We start from the raw sequence: 16,119 nt of genomic DNA, 5'->3' as shown, positions 1-16,119 counted from the left end.
TAAGTAACTTCCGGGAACGGCGAAGGGCCCACCCACCCGCCCGCACTCCTTACCCGTTTTTGACGAGTTCTGCGCTTCCACGCATGCGCAGGATGCATACAGCGCCTGCGTGATCCTCCAGGAGCAGCTGGAGCATCGCACAGACGCTAGTATGCATGCGTGCGCCGCGCGCATGCACGAGGACGCTGCTGGCCCTGTTCCAACCAAACCGGTTGGAACGGGGTGAGAAACCCACCCCTGGACTATGTTGTAGACTGGAGGTAGATGATGTTGTATCCCTCCCCCTCTGTTGAGAGAGAGCTGTTTAATTTTGACATAGATGGCCTCTTTGACCCTTCTTTCAAACCAGTGGTTCTCTATGTCCCAAATACAGACTTTTCTGTCTTCAAAAGAGTGAGCTTTGTCTTTTTAAATGCAGATGGACTGCTGAATCTTGTACTGATGGGTCTGTTCTCCTATGTTGTGCCACTTCATAAATGCAAACCATCCAGTCAGAGCTGAAGAAGCTCCTTGGATGAGAAATGAAACTTATTCAAAGAAAAAGTAGAAAGTCCAATTGAAAAAGCACCTTTGGGACAACCATGACCTGGATGACTGAGAATCTCCACAGACATTTAGAAATGCATGAGTTTTTAACTGATTAAATTTACATATCACACAAACGGAAAAACATTTTTATGGGGGTTCTGAAAAGAAGATGAATGGGGTTTTTTTCTGCAGAATTTACAGTGTTTTTAAATGTTCTTTGCTTAAAGGGAAGTGATTTTCATTATTTTAATCACACCTGTGAAAAATGTGCATGCATTGGACCTTTTAAGATAATTAAAAAGAAAAAAAGCACATGCTTTGACCTTCCTGAGCCAAGAAGTTTGCTGATTGCCCAATGTAGGTAGTCCTTGACTTATGGCCACAACTGAGCCCAAAGTTTATGTTGCTAAGTGAGCAACTTACTAGGTTAATTTTGCCCCATTTTACGCCTTTTTTGCCCCCATTGTTAAGTGGACCACTGTAGTTGTTAGGTCAACAACACAGCTGATTAAGTGAATCTGGCTTCCCCATTGACTTTGCTTGTCAGAAGGTTTTCAAAATGATACTATGACTGTTAGGTAAGCTCCCCGTTGAGAGAGCGAGTACGTTCAGCGAAGCGTTGTGAGAGTTGTGTTGGAGAACACAAAAACCAGCATACAGAGACACTGCAGTTTAAATAGGCTTTTACTTTCGTGGAAATAGAGGTATCAGAGTCCCTCAAACAGTCCAAGTCATATACGGATAAGACAGTCAGTCATCAATGTCTTTCAGTTAAGGGATAATCCAAATAACATAGTCCAGTATCATATAAGCCAAGGTGGCGCAGTGGTTAAATGCAGCACTGCAGGCTACTGCTAGATCAGCAGGTCAGCAGTTCAAATCTCACCGGCTCAGGGTTGACTCAGCCTTCCATCCTTCCGAGGTGGGTAAAATGAGGACCCAGATTGTTGGGGGCAATATGCTGACTCTCTGTAAACCGCTTAGAGAGGCCTGAAAGGCCTATGAAGCGGTATATAAGTCTACTGCTATTGCTATATAAACAGTCCGGTAATCAAGTTTGCTAACAGTTGCAAAACTTACAAAAGCTCACGGCACTCAGATCAGATCAGCCCAGCATCTAACAAACAGAGTGAGAACTAACAGTCATTCTGGCTCCCTCTTATGGCTGATTGAGGAAAACAGCAACCAATCACATTTTACAGTATGATTTAAAGAAACAGATTCAACATTGTTACATGATTCATATATTGCCAACCCAACCGTTTGAATTATATTCCTAACAATGACCGTCATAAATATGAGTCAGTTGCTAACTATCTGAATTTTGATCACATGATCATGAGGATGCTGCAACAGTCCTAAGTGTGAAAAATGGCCGTAACTAACTTTTTTCAGTGTTGTTGTAAGTTTGAACCATCACTAAATGAACTGTTGTAAGTCGAGGACCACCTTCATGTTTGGACATGCAGCCTGATACAGTATTTAACAACTTACCTGGTAGTCATAAGCAACCCAGAATACAAGAAAGCAGGCAAAAAGGACTGACAGAGGAAAATCAAGTTGCTCCATTCTTTCTTCATTGCGTTTCAGTGCTAGTAAATGCCTTCACTACTGACCAGATTGGAAATATAGCAATGGAGAAAAGGGATTTGTTTCTGCATTAGCCTTCTTGGTAAAAGTCCATTTACTTCATTATCTCAAGTGTAAGCAGTAAGGCAGATGACTTTATCAAGAGATATGCACCAACTGTTGCCTAGGCAAAAGGGGCTGAAGCCTTTTAAAGCCCAAAGCTATGAGATTACTCTTGGAAATAGCTCAGGCAGGAACGTCTCTCGGTTTTCTGGATTACAAAAAGGAAGAGGTCTATCCAGCACACTCAGACTTGCAAGCTTCTCTCCTTATAGATGATGTCAACCAAAGCTTCAGCCTCCCAGTGAATTGGTTCCTTGGTCAGGTCTGCTTAGTGCGTAGAGCAGGGGGCACCACGTGTCTGAGCTTGATAGTTAAACAATGGTGGGGTTGGTTAATACTGTGTGATAGACTACGAAGGCTCTAAGCTAGTTGGGGAAGTTGAACAAAAATATCCCAAGAAGGAAGCGGCAGTCAACTTCCATGTTTTGCCTGAACTCAGTTCAATTTGAAGGATGGGGGGGGGGGAATAGATGGGGAAGGCAATTTTTGTTGAAGGAGGCTAGGATTGGTGTGTGTGTGTGTGTGTGTGTGTGTGTGTGTGTACGTGCGCGCTGTTAAAAGAGCAAGAATTGTTTTTATCCTGTTGGTAGACTCTTTGATTGCTTCCAGGAGGGGGGAGAAATGAAATGAGGCTGCTAGTAACCAGGCTGAATCTCTTGCCACACCCTTGGATTCGAAATGCTTCCTTTCATTTTTACTTGCCAGAAATGTCCAACTAACGAACCCAACCAGTTCAGCACATCGAGACTCTCAGCTTTCTCAAAGGACTGTTTTATTGAGTACATAATTTCGGCACGAATGAAAACGAAACCAGCTCTAAATATTTCCCATGGTTTCAGTATAATTAAAGAATAGATAATTCCCTCCCTCAAGGTCCCAGGTCACACTGTCCATTGAGGTGTCCTGGCATCTCCTTGGCAATTCCCCTCAGTCCATCTGGCCAGCACCTGTTGAGATTACCTTGGTTCCAGTGGTGGGATTCAAATAATTTAGCAACCGGTTCTCTGCCCTAATGACCATCTGGGTAGGTGGATCTGGGTGGTCATGTGACTGGGTGGGCGTGGCCAACTCAAGGTCACTCAGGTCGCCTTAGCTGTTACAATGGTAATAAGGGTTAACCGGAGAGGCAGTTTCTGTAAGCAGGGCAATAAAGATTAGGCTCGAAACAACACCAGAATGTTTCCTTCCTGCCTTCCTTACAGGATTAGCCCTGTAAAGTGGGAAAAAACAAAAGGAGATTTCTTCCAACTATCGGTTCTCTGAACTACTTAGAAAGTTACCAACCGGTTCTCCCAAATAGGTGCGAACTGGCTGAATCCCACCACTGCTTGGTTCCCATCAGTGGTGGGATTCAAATTTTTTTAATACCAGTTCTGTGGGCGTGGCTTTGTGGGCGTGGCAGGGGAAGGATACTGCAAAATCCCCATTCCCTTCCCACTCTCAAAATTTCCACTACTGGTTCTCCAGAACCTGTCAGAACTGGCTGAATACCACCTCTGGTTCCTATGGGATGGCCTGTTGTTCTTGTCTAGGCTGACACTCCAGACCACCCACCACCACCTGTGTGGTAATCTGAGAAATGGAAAAAGTGGCTGCAGGAGGCCTGATCCGTTTCGAGGTTGACAGGTATACAGGCATGAACTTGTCTGCCCTTACTGCTAATCTTATCTTCATCTCTTTTCCTACTAATCACCTGACTTCTTTCCAAAGTAATGGGGACAAATTTTAATGGATGTTACCATCCTTGGTGCCAGGAAAAAAAAAAGGGGGGATGCTATTTTTAATTAAGGGTGACTCATGGGCACGGGATGACGTGAAGGCAATATGGTGTGGGAAAATGTTTTTGGAGTTCTATCCTATTGATGCAAGTTGGGAAAAGAAGATATCTTACAGAGTATCTCTAGAAAAAAGTGAAAAGTAAGAACCCAACTAAATCTTGTCATCCTAAGAATTAGCAGTACATCTTGCAGTCTTTACGTGTGAGGAAGGTTTTAATGGGAAATGCCCATTTCAATTTACGTATGCATTAAATTTATAAAGCTACCCATCTCCCAAAAGGAACTCTCTCGATATAGTCAATTCTCTCAAATATTAAAGGGAGTTAATTTGAAATAACGGAAGGCAACCCTAACTTACAGAGAACTTCTAATACAATCAGCGACGTCAGCCTGACAAAGATTTTAGTTGCTTGAATGGGATCCTGGATTTCAAAACACACACACAGGAGAGAATATTATGTGTGTGTGAGAGAGAGCATTTGGCTTCTTGTTTGAATGTTTCTGGGCAATCCTCCTGGCTTTCAAAGCTATTTGTAAAGCCACGAAAGCCAGTCAGCTCGTGGGAACTTTGGGCCAGCCACTCTCTCTCTCTCTTAGCCCAATTTATCTCACAGAGTTGTCGTTTGGGGGGAATAGGTGGAGGAAGGTATGTTGGATATGTTTACCACCTTGAGACATTTTTGCAAAATAATAAAGGCAGAAAATAGATAGATAGATAGATAGATAGATAGATAGATAGATAGATAGATAGATAGATAGATAGATAGATAGATAGATAGATAGATAATAGATAGATAGTCGGCAGGTTTAGCATTGGCAGAGGGAAAATGTTTCGCAGAGCCCAGAACAGGGATAATAAGAGAGACCTTCCTGCCCTTCCCATGGAACTACGTCCTATCTAGGAGGGGAAGAGAAACGGATCTTATCTTCTTTCCCAGGGGAAAGAAAAACAGCTTGGGAAGAACAACGCTGAGAAAGCTCATCTAGAAAGCCCTAGTGGTTTTCAGAGTGTTTGAGCTGCAGATAATTGATGTGAAACCCTGGGCCTGAAGTTGAGCTCAAGGGAGCAGTTGAGTTTGTTGCTGCTGAACTGTCCTTCCTGCTACCCAGCAAAATGCCTGCTTAAGCTGTTTAATTCTGTCATTGAGTTCAGCAACTATCCAAGATTGACAGTCCTGGGAGACTTTGCTTGTCTTCACGTGACAGAATTTGATGCAGCTCTGGAGATGTTGGCCACATGGACCTGACCTAGGGAACGGAGGACTTGAATACACATTGATGGTCACATGGCATATGTGGGGTAACTGTGACATGATCTCAAGTTGGAAAACATCATCATCAGAAATATTAGATTGCTACTTTATAATAGATGTAATAACAGAAAGCCTGACAGCATTTCCTCCTCACTCATCTTATATCAAACAATACCAAGGTCAGATAATCTTGAAGTTCTTTCTCATGCATTCCTGTTTTCCTCCTCATATTTTACTAATAGTTGCTGAATATGTACTTCAACACTATCTTTGTGCTGCTCCATAACATCTGATGGAGGAAGTCACTTGGTTCCATTCTGAGTTAGATTCCAGCTGGACAGGTCCTGACAAAGTGGCCAAAACACAATCTTGTCCTGTTAACTAAAAATTGTTCGTTCTGGGATTCTTGAGGAATTGGAAACGAAATGTTAGTCCAGTCAAATCGCTTATTAGATCCATGCCCCTTGTTTAAGGCTTCATAGGAGGTGACAAGTAGCTGGCTGCATGGGATGGTAAATTCATCCTTGAAAGAGAGGATGGTTTTCCTGCCTTGAAGGAGTCAGTGGTGTGCCTCCTCTTCAAAAAGTCATCACTTGACCCAATGGCTCTGGATAATTTTTATCCAGTCTAGCATTCTGTTTTGGGGGAAGGTTGTTAAGAAAAGGGTCAAACCACAGCTTCAAGGGGCCCTTGAGGAGACAGATAATATGGACCATTTTCAGTCAGTTTTCAGGCCAAGACCCAGTGTGGAATCCCTTTGTTGGTAAAGTGCGGATGGAAATGATAACAGTTGTCTTCATTCTTCTTGAACTCCTAGTCAGTGTATCAATCATGACATTCTTCAGGACTAGATATAAGGCTTGGGAATGAGAGTTATGGTGCTGCTGTGATTGTCCCGCTTCCATTTGGTGTTGACAAGTGGAAAGAGATCCAGGCTGAGTCTGTGATTTGTGGGTTGCCTTGTGGCTCTATTCAACCTCTACATGAAACTCCTGGCTCAGGTCAAGAAGTGACAGGAGGTCAGACATCATCAGTATGCTGATGATCCACAGAAGCATGAGCAGTTAGAGGTGACTCTTGGTATGCCCATGTAACATTTCCACTACTCCAGCTACATTCGTTTTCAGTAAACTGCTGAATGCAATTCAGGATGCTTGTTATTACCAGGGGTGGGATTCAGCTGGTTTGGACCGGTTCGAGTGAACTGGTAGCTCCAACAATCAGCTGAACCGGTTCTCTCCGTCGATCAGGTGCCCCCCACCTTTGTGTTTTACTTATCTATATCCTCTCAGCTGATTCGTATGGCAGAGCAGATTGTGGAGCGTGCATCAGGTGTGGGTGGAACAGGGGCCTGAAGCATGCAATCACTGAACCGATTGTTAAACTGGCAGGGTCCCACCACTGGTTATCACTTATAAAACCATTCATGATCTGATTTTCTACCTGGGACCAGTTTGTCTTATCATTTCTGCCCACCGTGTAAAATCTAACACCATAGGCACAGATTATGTCTCATCCATTAAGCAATCTAATACGATGGGATATAGGAAACATACCTGCTCTTTGGAATGCTCAGAAATTTGAATTCTTCCAACCCATGCAAGCTTTTAAATTGTCTATAAAAATCTATTATACTTCCTCAAACTCTGGGATACGTTGGGGTATGTTCAGCTGATGTGCAGTATCTCTTTGGTTATATGTCTGTTCCTCCACTACATTTATTTTTGTTATTTATTTGTGTTTTAGGTACTGAATCTATTTTTAATCTGTGCCCCACCCAAAGTCAGTGTTGAGTTGGACAGTTTTATAAGACTAAATTACAAATAAATAAAATGTCCCCTTCTGATTGTGGTTTCCATCTGAAAATAAATGGGACAAGCTTTGTATCTATGCTTGGTCCTTAAAACAGGGAGATGGGTTATTTTTTGTTTAAACATGAGTGCATTTTGTAGCCCACCAAAATAATTTCAGTGTCTTGTTCTATGAGGTCTAATAATTTCCTCAACCAGTGCTCTCTTTTGGAAAAGAGTTTAGACCTGCAGTTTACATTTTAATCATTGCAATGAAACCTTATAGTTCTAGTTTTTGTTATCATTGGAAAACTGTCTCAAGTTCTGTTATCTTTCCTTTACCTCCACAGCTGGCTTCTGCTAGCATCTCACAAGGAGGGCTAGACGTTGATCGGATGAAAGCCAAGAATTGGGAGTCCATCTCATTGCTTCTGTACTTGGTGAGTATCTTAAAGGTTAGGCTATTAGATGTGAGTTTCTTTTATACTGTGCTTCAAATAAATGAGAATCAGATTAGATTGCTTTATTTTTCCCCAAGGTAATATCTGGAAACAGAAATAAAAACTTCTAAAGTAGAAGTGAGTAACTTGTGACCTGCAAAATGTGTTCAACCATCTCCTAGCAATTAAAACTAATATAAACAGTGGTGAAGGATGCTGTTTGAGGTGTAAGCAGGCCAGACAGTCCCCATCTATCTGCTAAAAGCATAGGTTTGTTGATCCAACATTATAGAATAGAATACAGTAGAATAGCATAGAATTTAGAATAGACTAGAATTTATTGTCACTTTAAATGTATAGTAATCAGCATACATTAAAATGAAATTTTGTTGCATTCAGCTCTCAAAAGATAACCATTATGCATATACACAATATATACACATATATGACACAGATAAACATCACAGTCTAGTTTGGATGTATATATATATATGCATGGTGAAAAAAACGAATCTTGTGAGTTTACCAGACAACAGCATAGAGAACAAAGCTATTACGGAATCTGGTAGTCTGGCTAGAAACTCTTTGTAACCTCCTCCTAGAGGGGAGCAACAGAAACAGACTGTGAAGTGGGTGTGTGGGGTCTCTAACAATGCTTCCAGCTCTAAGCACATAGCACTTGTAAGTTTCCTGAATAATGGGGAGCAAGCTTCCTGTAATCTTCTTGGTTGTCCTTACCACTCTCTGCGTGGACCTTCTATCTAAGGCACTGCTGCCACCAAACCGAACAGAGATGCAGTTTGTTAAAACACTCTCAATTGTGCCTCTGTGTAAAAAATGGCCAGGACAGAAGGAGAAAGATGTGCCTTCCTCATCTGACCCAGGAAATGCAGACGCTGGTTTGCACTCTTCACTAATAACTTATGAAGAGACCAAGTCAGATAGTTATCTGTACCCCCAGATACTTAATACTATTGACCATCTCCACAGCTGCAGCCGTGTTACAAAATGGAGCATGACTATGTCAGCTCTTTCTAAAATCTACAATGATCTCATTTGTTTTGTTAACATTCAAAACGAGGTTAATTTTTTAGTAATAACTAATATTATTAGTGGCACAGTGGTTAGAGTGCAGTAATGCAGGCTACTTCTGCTGACTGCCAGCTGCCTGCAATTTGGCAGTTCAAATCTCAGCAGGCTGAAGGTTGACTCAGCCTTCCATCCTTCCAAGGTTGGTAAAATCAGCACTCAGATTGTTGGGGGCGAAATGCTGACTCTTAACAGAGGACCTTTTGCATCTTGCCTTCTTTCTATAACTCTTAGAAAAGCTGTGAAGCTTTAGAGGACGTTAATAATCATGAAAAACATTGCTGAGAAATGTCTGTGCTGATCAGTTCACTTTCTAGGATTCTCATTTGCTTGGCGCTTGCTGGTGGCACCCACATTGAAAGCCAGCATGGCAATACACATGCTCCAAATTAAAAGACCAGAGGACTGCTGATTAACTGGTTGATTAATTTTGTGCCATCAAGTTATTTTTGAGTCCTAGCAACCACATAGACAGATTCAAAACTCAGAGAATCATATTTCTGTGTAAGGATTTGTCTGTGTATACATGCTGGTGGTTTTTAAACAGATATTTAACGTTGCAATACTTCCATCCTTTAGTATTCCCTGAGGGAAGATACAAGAACTTTCTGATCAATGAAAGACTCCACTCATGTGGGAACATTATATTAGAAAAGCTAGTCCATATTCTAACCTCTCCTTTGTAGGGATATTCAAATCTAGATAACAGCCTCCTAATACAAAACATCCCATTTGTACTCAATATATTATATGTACATTATCTACTTGCAGATAAAGATTTTAATATGGCAGGGAAAGTAGCCTAATTTTGTTTGGCAGCCTGCCAGATACAGCTGCTATAAGAAGGAACTTAAATCAAGACAGATAAGAATTACTGCTTTATGTATTGTTTTCATGGACATTTAAATAATTGACATTGGCCTATAACAGTAATAAAGAGACAGATTGTCTGGCTGATAAATCTGGTTATACCTCAAATATTTTAATCATTTAGTGGCGCAATACTGGAAGAAGGAAGATTTGCCTACAATTCAAGAATGGACACTGAAAGTCACAAATTTAGCTGAGATGGCTAAAATATCTGCCTATCTTAAAGACCATTCAAATGAGAGATATAAACGAGACTGGAAAAAATGGATTGATTATATTCAAAATAAATATGGGACTAAGAAATTCCAGATAGCCTATGCTTAAGATTAGGAATGATTTAAATTGTCTAAAGTTAGTTTAGAAAGGAGGAGCTAAGTTCAAAGTAAAGATGTTATTAACTTCTTACTTTTATTTTTTATCAATATATCTTAGACTGTGGTTGTTAAATATCTATGCCATGTACGGGTTCTGGGAAGTCGGGGGGGGTAGGTTGTGGGGGCTCGGGGGTGGGGGTGGGGAAGTATACTAGGCTTGATTTTAAAGCAAGATGATTGCACATTTATATTGTCCTCTCTTATAACATGATATTGTCTAGGTAATAATTTACATGTGATGATTATATGTTATAGAAATGGTTAATAAAATTTTTTATAATAATTTTCAAAAAAAATATTTTAATCATTTAGTAGCGTATTTTGGCACTTCAGTAGTTTGGTATATTAGGATTTTTGTTTTTCACTTGTTTAGTAATTTAGCCTTAAGCATTTTAGAGAGTCTTTTCTTTTTATCCTTTCTCCTAGAATTTTAGATAATGTATGAATATGATATTTGAGGTTCTGTATTAATCTGCATCATTTGTTTAGAGATGTCTTTAAGTGTTGTAGCTCTTTATGAACTGTACACAGTGTTCATCAGCGACCATAAAACAAGTGATGAATAAAAGTCATTGTACTTGGGGAAACCTACTTTGGAAACAAATTTGAAGGAGAGTCCCTTAGGCCCTTGGATGTGGGAAGGAGAGTCCCTTAGGCCATTGGGTGTGGTTGAATTCAGTCACCATAAAGTGATGCACCAAATATACTAGTCTTTGACGTACGACTTTAATTGAGCCTACAGTCTTAAATCGTAATGGTTATAAACTGGATCATCATATGACCGATCCAATTTTATGACTTTTTTTTTGCACTGATTGTTAAGTGAATGCTGTGGTTGTTCAGCAAATTTATTGTACACTATGGGTGTTCCCCCCCCCCCAAGAAACTGGAAAAACATCATAAATCATAAATTCGTGACTGTGGAGCTCTCTAAATGGCCATAAATTCAGGCTGTTTGCTACATGCCAAAAATGTGGTCATGGGACCAGGATTGAAATCTTCTTACCAGTTCGGAAGAGCGTCCGTGATGATGTCTGGGCAGGTGGGTGGAGCCTTCTGCCGCTGCCACTACTGGTTCGCCCAAACCGAGGCAAACTGGCAGAATGCCACCTCTGCATAGTACCGAGGCCCCTCCCCATTTGTTGGAACTTCAGAATTGGTCAGAAGAACCTTTTTTGGGGGGGGGGGAAATTGGGGTTCCTCATCATTTTGAATGGTTGCTAAGCCACCAATTGTAAGTCAAGGACTATCTGTAATGAAAACCATTGCACGACAGATCGCTGCCCCATTTTAAAAAAACCATTTACCATTGTCATAAAGTAGCACAAAATCTGAAGCAAATAAGTCAAGGTACATGACATGACTTACAATATGAGGAAATATTGTTAGGTGTCAGATCTTTTTGTTTGCAACGAGAGGAACTGGTCAATACTTATGCATTGTGGGTCTTTTTTTCGGTTGTACTAACATCTCCTCCTCCAGGATAGGCAGCAGCAAAGAATGACAATGATAGAGACAGCAAATACCATTCCTTCTTGGGCAGTGGGGGGTTACTATTACTGGGCTGGTCATCTTGTGTTGGTAAAAAGAGCTGCTCTGGTTGGAAAAGACGACAGAGTGGTCCTTTGTAGCAGCTCAGGTGATGCATCTCCATTAGGAGCTCCCTTGGCAGCAGGAGATAGTTATTGATTTTCTTGCTGATGGGAGGAGATGGCTCAGCCAGGTGGGGCCCTGGCTTCCTGGGTGGGAGTTGATATTCTTCACTGGCCGCATAGCTTTTGCAGCAAAGCAATTTAAATGCAAATATTTCTCCCTGGAGTATGTGAATGAGTTAGCCCAGCCTGGCATTCACTCATTATCCCAATTGGAGAAGAGGTATAGCTGCTTCATCAGCATCACCTTTGGCAGAGCCCCATTGCTACAGTGACTCCTGCTGAACATCATCATCAGATGTGCTGGACGGTCAGCAGTATTCTAATTTCTGATGTGTCCATGGTGGAGAAAGAATACTGCAGACTGTATCACACCCAGGCAAAATCAACAGACCTAAAGACATAGAATCTTATTCCCTGGATACTTTCAGAAAAAGATCAAATAGATTTTTTTTTTTTTAAAAAAAAACAGCCCTTAAAGCTGTGGAATTGTCATAGAAACAAGGAATCGGGAATACATTTCACAATCCACCAAGTCTGTAGAATTGACAAAGAGGTTGCAGTTGTTTGCGATGAACTTTGTTTGGTGTCTGTGGTCCCAACAGATTTTGCAGTTCTGAAACCGTATAGTAAGAGTGCCACGCCTTCACCTCTTATAAAGCAAATGAATTTGCCTTCTTCAGGAAACAAACTCTGAATGTGAATGTGATATATGTTTTGTTTACAAAGGATAGCCTGCTTGGCTCTTACCAGAGTCCAGAATAGAATCTGGCTACTTTATCAGGCAGGGTGCTTGATTTTAACCTGCTGGTTAGGTGGCAGTAAATTATTTCTCTGCCTTATTTCTGTTTTTATATATCTCTTTCAGCTTGTGGAAGAGTCATCCTTCTTGACTGTTGATATGCTGGAGACCTGCTTCCCTTATGTGCTGCTGCGAAATGCTTACCGTGAAATCTCCCGAAACGCACTTTTGAGCCGTCTCTCTACACATTGAAAAGCCTTGCTTTCTGGCCATCCACATGGATTGCTGAGTCCTAATTGCAGAATATTTGGCAGGATTGGATAGGAAGGATAGTGGATGCTTTGGCCAAACTGTCTCTTTGACCCTTCAACTTATTGTCTAAAGAGAACCAGTCCCAGCTTCTTGAATGCTTAGCTAAAATTTGGTAGCCTTTGTTTTAGCCAGTATTACTACTAGTCTAAATTGTATAACCATTGGACGGTTTTCTGGGTACTTATTGGTAGAATGTGCTATGTTTTACCACTTTCAGCCTTTGTCCCCTTTTAAAAATGTCTGCTTGGACTGACCAGCCCCCAGATAAACCTCAAAATGTTCATTCCAGTCACATGTAGAAAAAATAAGTCTAAATGTTTTTCAACACACATTAATTCTTTCAATCCACCAATTAGGTTGTAAGCTCCTTAGGGCAGTCACCAATTTTTGTAATATATATATATTCTGAAAATAAAGTTATAAATGAATGATTATAATAATCACTCTCCTGGAAAAGAAATAGCCGGCAATCTTGTATTCCAAGTATGTGTCAGAAAATTTAATCAGCCTGATTGTTCCTTTTGTTTTCTGTTTTCATTTGGAAAAAATCATGGGAATTGGCAATAAGGAATAGGGAAGACATTCTTTATACTATCTACCCCTTATGTCTTTCCCAATCCGAATAGCAATTGATGCGTTGGCTTGAGACGGAAGCTGTAGCCCAAAGCATTAAGACTGAATTAATGATAGGGAATAATAAGTTAGGTTCACTCTTGCTAAGCCATGGTTTCTTTAACAAACCATCATAGCTGGATCACACAAAACTAATCTAAAAGCCTGGCAGGTACCTTGATGATCCTTTAGTCATGCTTGATATTTTTGGTTAATAATAAACTTGAATCTATCCTCAAATGTCTTCGTTTCTTTGTTCTCCTGGCCTAATAACATCTAAGAAAGTACACAATTTGCCCCACATGATTCTGAAGATGAAGAAACACACACACACACACACTTGGCAACCTTTTAGAAATTCTTATCTAAACAGAGAAACAGGATGACTACAGGCAGACAAAAAAAGAGTGGGAGGTTAAGCAACTTCCAGTTTCATGCTGGCTTCCCCACTGATTTGTGGAAAACTGGCAGGGAGTATAATAAATTCACTTCTTCTCCCTCTTGGCTGACCTGTGGAACTTCCTGCCACTTTGCTAAAAGGAGGGGGAACAGGGAGTTGCGGGCCATGAGGAAAACTGCACCCTCTGTATCCGTTTCAGCATGACCTCAAAGGATGCTTCTCTCTAGGGAGCAAGAGAACACTCCCTACCTCTCAGGCATCCCAGTTGATCCCTCATCCTTCCCTCCATGCCCACTGTCCCCAAGAGAATTCATATTTCAACCTCTGTTCCAAAGCAGCCAATCGCTGTTCACCCATTGGGCCCTGCTGCTAGCCATTTGGATGCAGCAGTGGGAGCAGAAGCAATTTCCATCTTCCTGCTGGCTTCCCCATTGACTTTGCTTGTGGGAAGTCGGCAGGGAGCATTGGAAATGACTTCTCGGCTGATTGGTGGAATTGATCCACCGGTCTAATTTTAGTAAGAGATGTTGCTGAGGAGTGGGGAACAATGGAATGACCTCACCATGGGCAAAAAAGCAGTGGGAATGACTTATGATTTCCTGCTGGCTTATCCATTGACTTGGCTTGTCCAAAGCAGCCAATCCCTGGTTGCTGGGCCTTGCCATCATCACCTGATTGTATCCAGGGAACAAAGGGTGAGCAGCCCTCCCATCTTCCCTTGTGCCATGCAGCCTATAGGTTTCTATGAAGTGCGATTGGAAGGCTTGATGGCACTGAAGTGCCCACAACTTCCCCAAATTTCATTCCCACCGGAGTCCTGGCATTCTTCTGTAAGCTAGCCTATTTGAGTTACCTTGGTTCAATAATAGTTGCCCTATACTTTCCAATACAGATCCAAGAGTTTTGGTAGTACAGTATATAGATATATTGTATATAAATAATTATTCTTAAAAATTGTATAAAGATTTTAAAAATTACAGAAAGAGAACAAATAAAAGGAAATAAATTATAAATGGTAAAAGAAAAGGTGAAGAATAACAAGCAAGCAAAAAATACGCAACTTCTGATATTTGCAGCACTTACAAACATACCAATTACCATCTCTACTCTCTGATTTTGCATTTCATGGTTCCCTTCTTCCCATAAACAAAACTTTTAATCAATAAATCCCATTGGCATATATTTTTAAACAAGCATTTCAGTAATAAGTACATCATTGTCCTCTATGGTTAAGATTTTATTGTGTTCTTCCTGTGAACAGTTTTGGGAATCCCTGGCAGAATTTGCTTCTGAGAAACACAACTTCAAAAAGTCGGATGATTGAGAGCAGAGAAGCGGAGAGTAAAAGGATGTTTAATTCTTCTGCCTGCAGGGAATTACCTTTTTCCAAGCTCTTTCTTCCTGCATACGGCAGAAGCTCCCTGTTTGTATTAGCCTTGTTCAAGTGTACTCAAGAACAAAGTTTTATATTAGAAAAGTGAGTCAGAATGAGCCTCGGGCTCCCATGGCAATTTTGCATTGATGTCAGGGGAGGAGGGCAGGGAGGGAAATATTCTACCTGTCTTATGTATAATTTTCTCCTTTTTTAATATGTCCCATTGCATAGTCACCTTCCTTGCCACCTGCACCCCAATTCCCTGTCCCCATGGTAAAAAAAAAGATTTTGGAAATGGGTCATCATTGTTTCCTGGTTTGTAAGTCCCCGCAGTCTATAAGCTTGGCTTTTAGAAGGGCAAGAAAGAGAAAAGCAGACTTTAAGTCAGTGGTGGTGCATTTATGACACGTGTCAAAGATGACACAACATGACATTTGGGGGTGACATGCCAACCTGCACCAATACCTGGCTGAAGGCCGAATCTAGCTCCAGGCTTGTGGTTCGGTATGCATGTTTTTCCAATGAAACAGGCTGAGACAGAAAAACCATTTTATTACAATTTATTCAGGACGTAAAGGTTGCAATAATAATCAAAAGTACGCCACATTGTTGTGCTATTTTGGAGATGGTGGAGGCCACACAAGAGTGGGGCGTGCTCTTGCACAGCCTCTGGACCAGTGGTGAAATTCAATTTTTTTTACTACCGGTTCTTGTTGGGCGTGGTCTGGCTTGGTGGGCGTGGCAGGGGAAGGATACTGCAAAATCTCCATTCCCATTCCACTTGGGGCCAGCCAGAGGCGGCATTTGCCAGTTCTCCGAACTACTCAAAATTTCCACTATCGGTTCTCCAGAACCTGTCAGAACCTGCTGGATTTCACCCCTGCTCTGGACCTTCCAGACGTCACATGAGGGGGCCATGTATTTGCACATCCTCAGCAACCACCCAAAATCACAGAAGCATGAGGTGTGCATTTATGTGATTTGTGGAGGCTGCAGAGACTTGGGAAGGCCATTTTCTGAAATAGCTTTAAGAACAAAGGCTTCATGTGACCTAGAGTAGCCTCCAGTAGGCCCTGGGGCCTGTCCACAGGAAGGGAACATTACCTGAAGATAAGCAGTGCATGGCCGATCCTGGGGAGCACTGAACTGCATGCCAATTGCACTGTTTCCCAAAGCTCACATGCCTTGCAAAATGGCGTGAGGCAGCCCGTT

The 16,119-nt window shown here is 41.4% G+C and overlaps 1 protein-coding gene across 1 annotated transcript in view; it reads left to right on the top strand.

Moving 5' to 3' along the window:
- NCKAP1L (NCK associated protein 1 like) overlaps positions 1–13,187 on the top strand; it is a 103,015-nt gene extending 89,828 nt beyond the window's left edge. Inside the window, exons 30-31 of the mRNA XM_032211886.1 lie at positions 7,392–7,481; positions 12,335–13,187. Of these exons, the coding sequence (XP_032067777.1) occupies positions 7,392–7,481; positions 12,335–12,460 (216 nt within the window). The 3' untranslated portion in view covers positions 12,461–13,187. The remainder of the gene's footprint in view (positions 1–7,391; positions 7,482–12,334) is intronic.
- Positions 13,188–16,119: the final 2,932 nt, after the last annotated feature.

The sequence above is a fragment of the Thamnophis elegans genome, chromosome 2 (genome assembly GCF_009769535.1).
Source record: "Thamnophis elegans isolate rThaEle1 chromosome 2, rThaEle1.pri, whole genome shotgun sequence".
Taxonomy (NCBI): Eukaryota; Metazoa; Chordata; class Lepidosauria; order Squamata; family Colubridae; genus Thamnophis; species Thamnophis elegans.
Note: the sequence above shows the minus strand (reverse complement) of the source record. Positions and strands in the feature narration are given on the sequence as shown.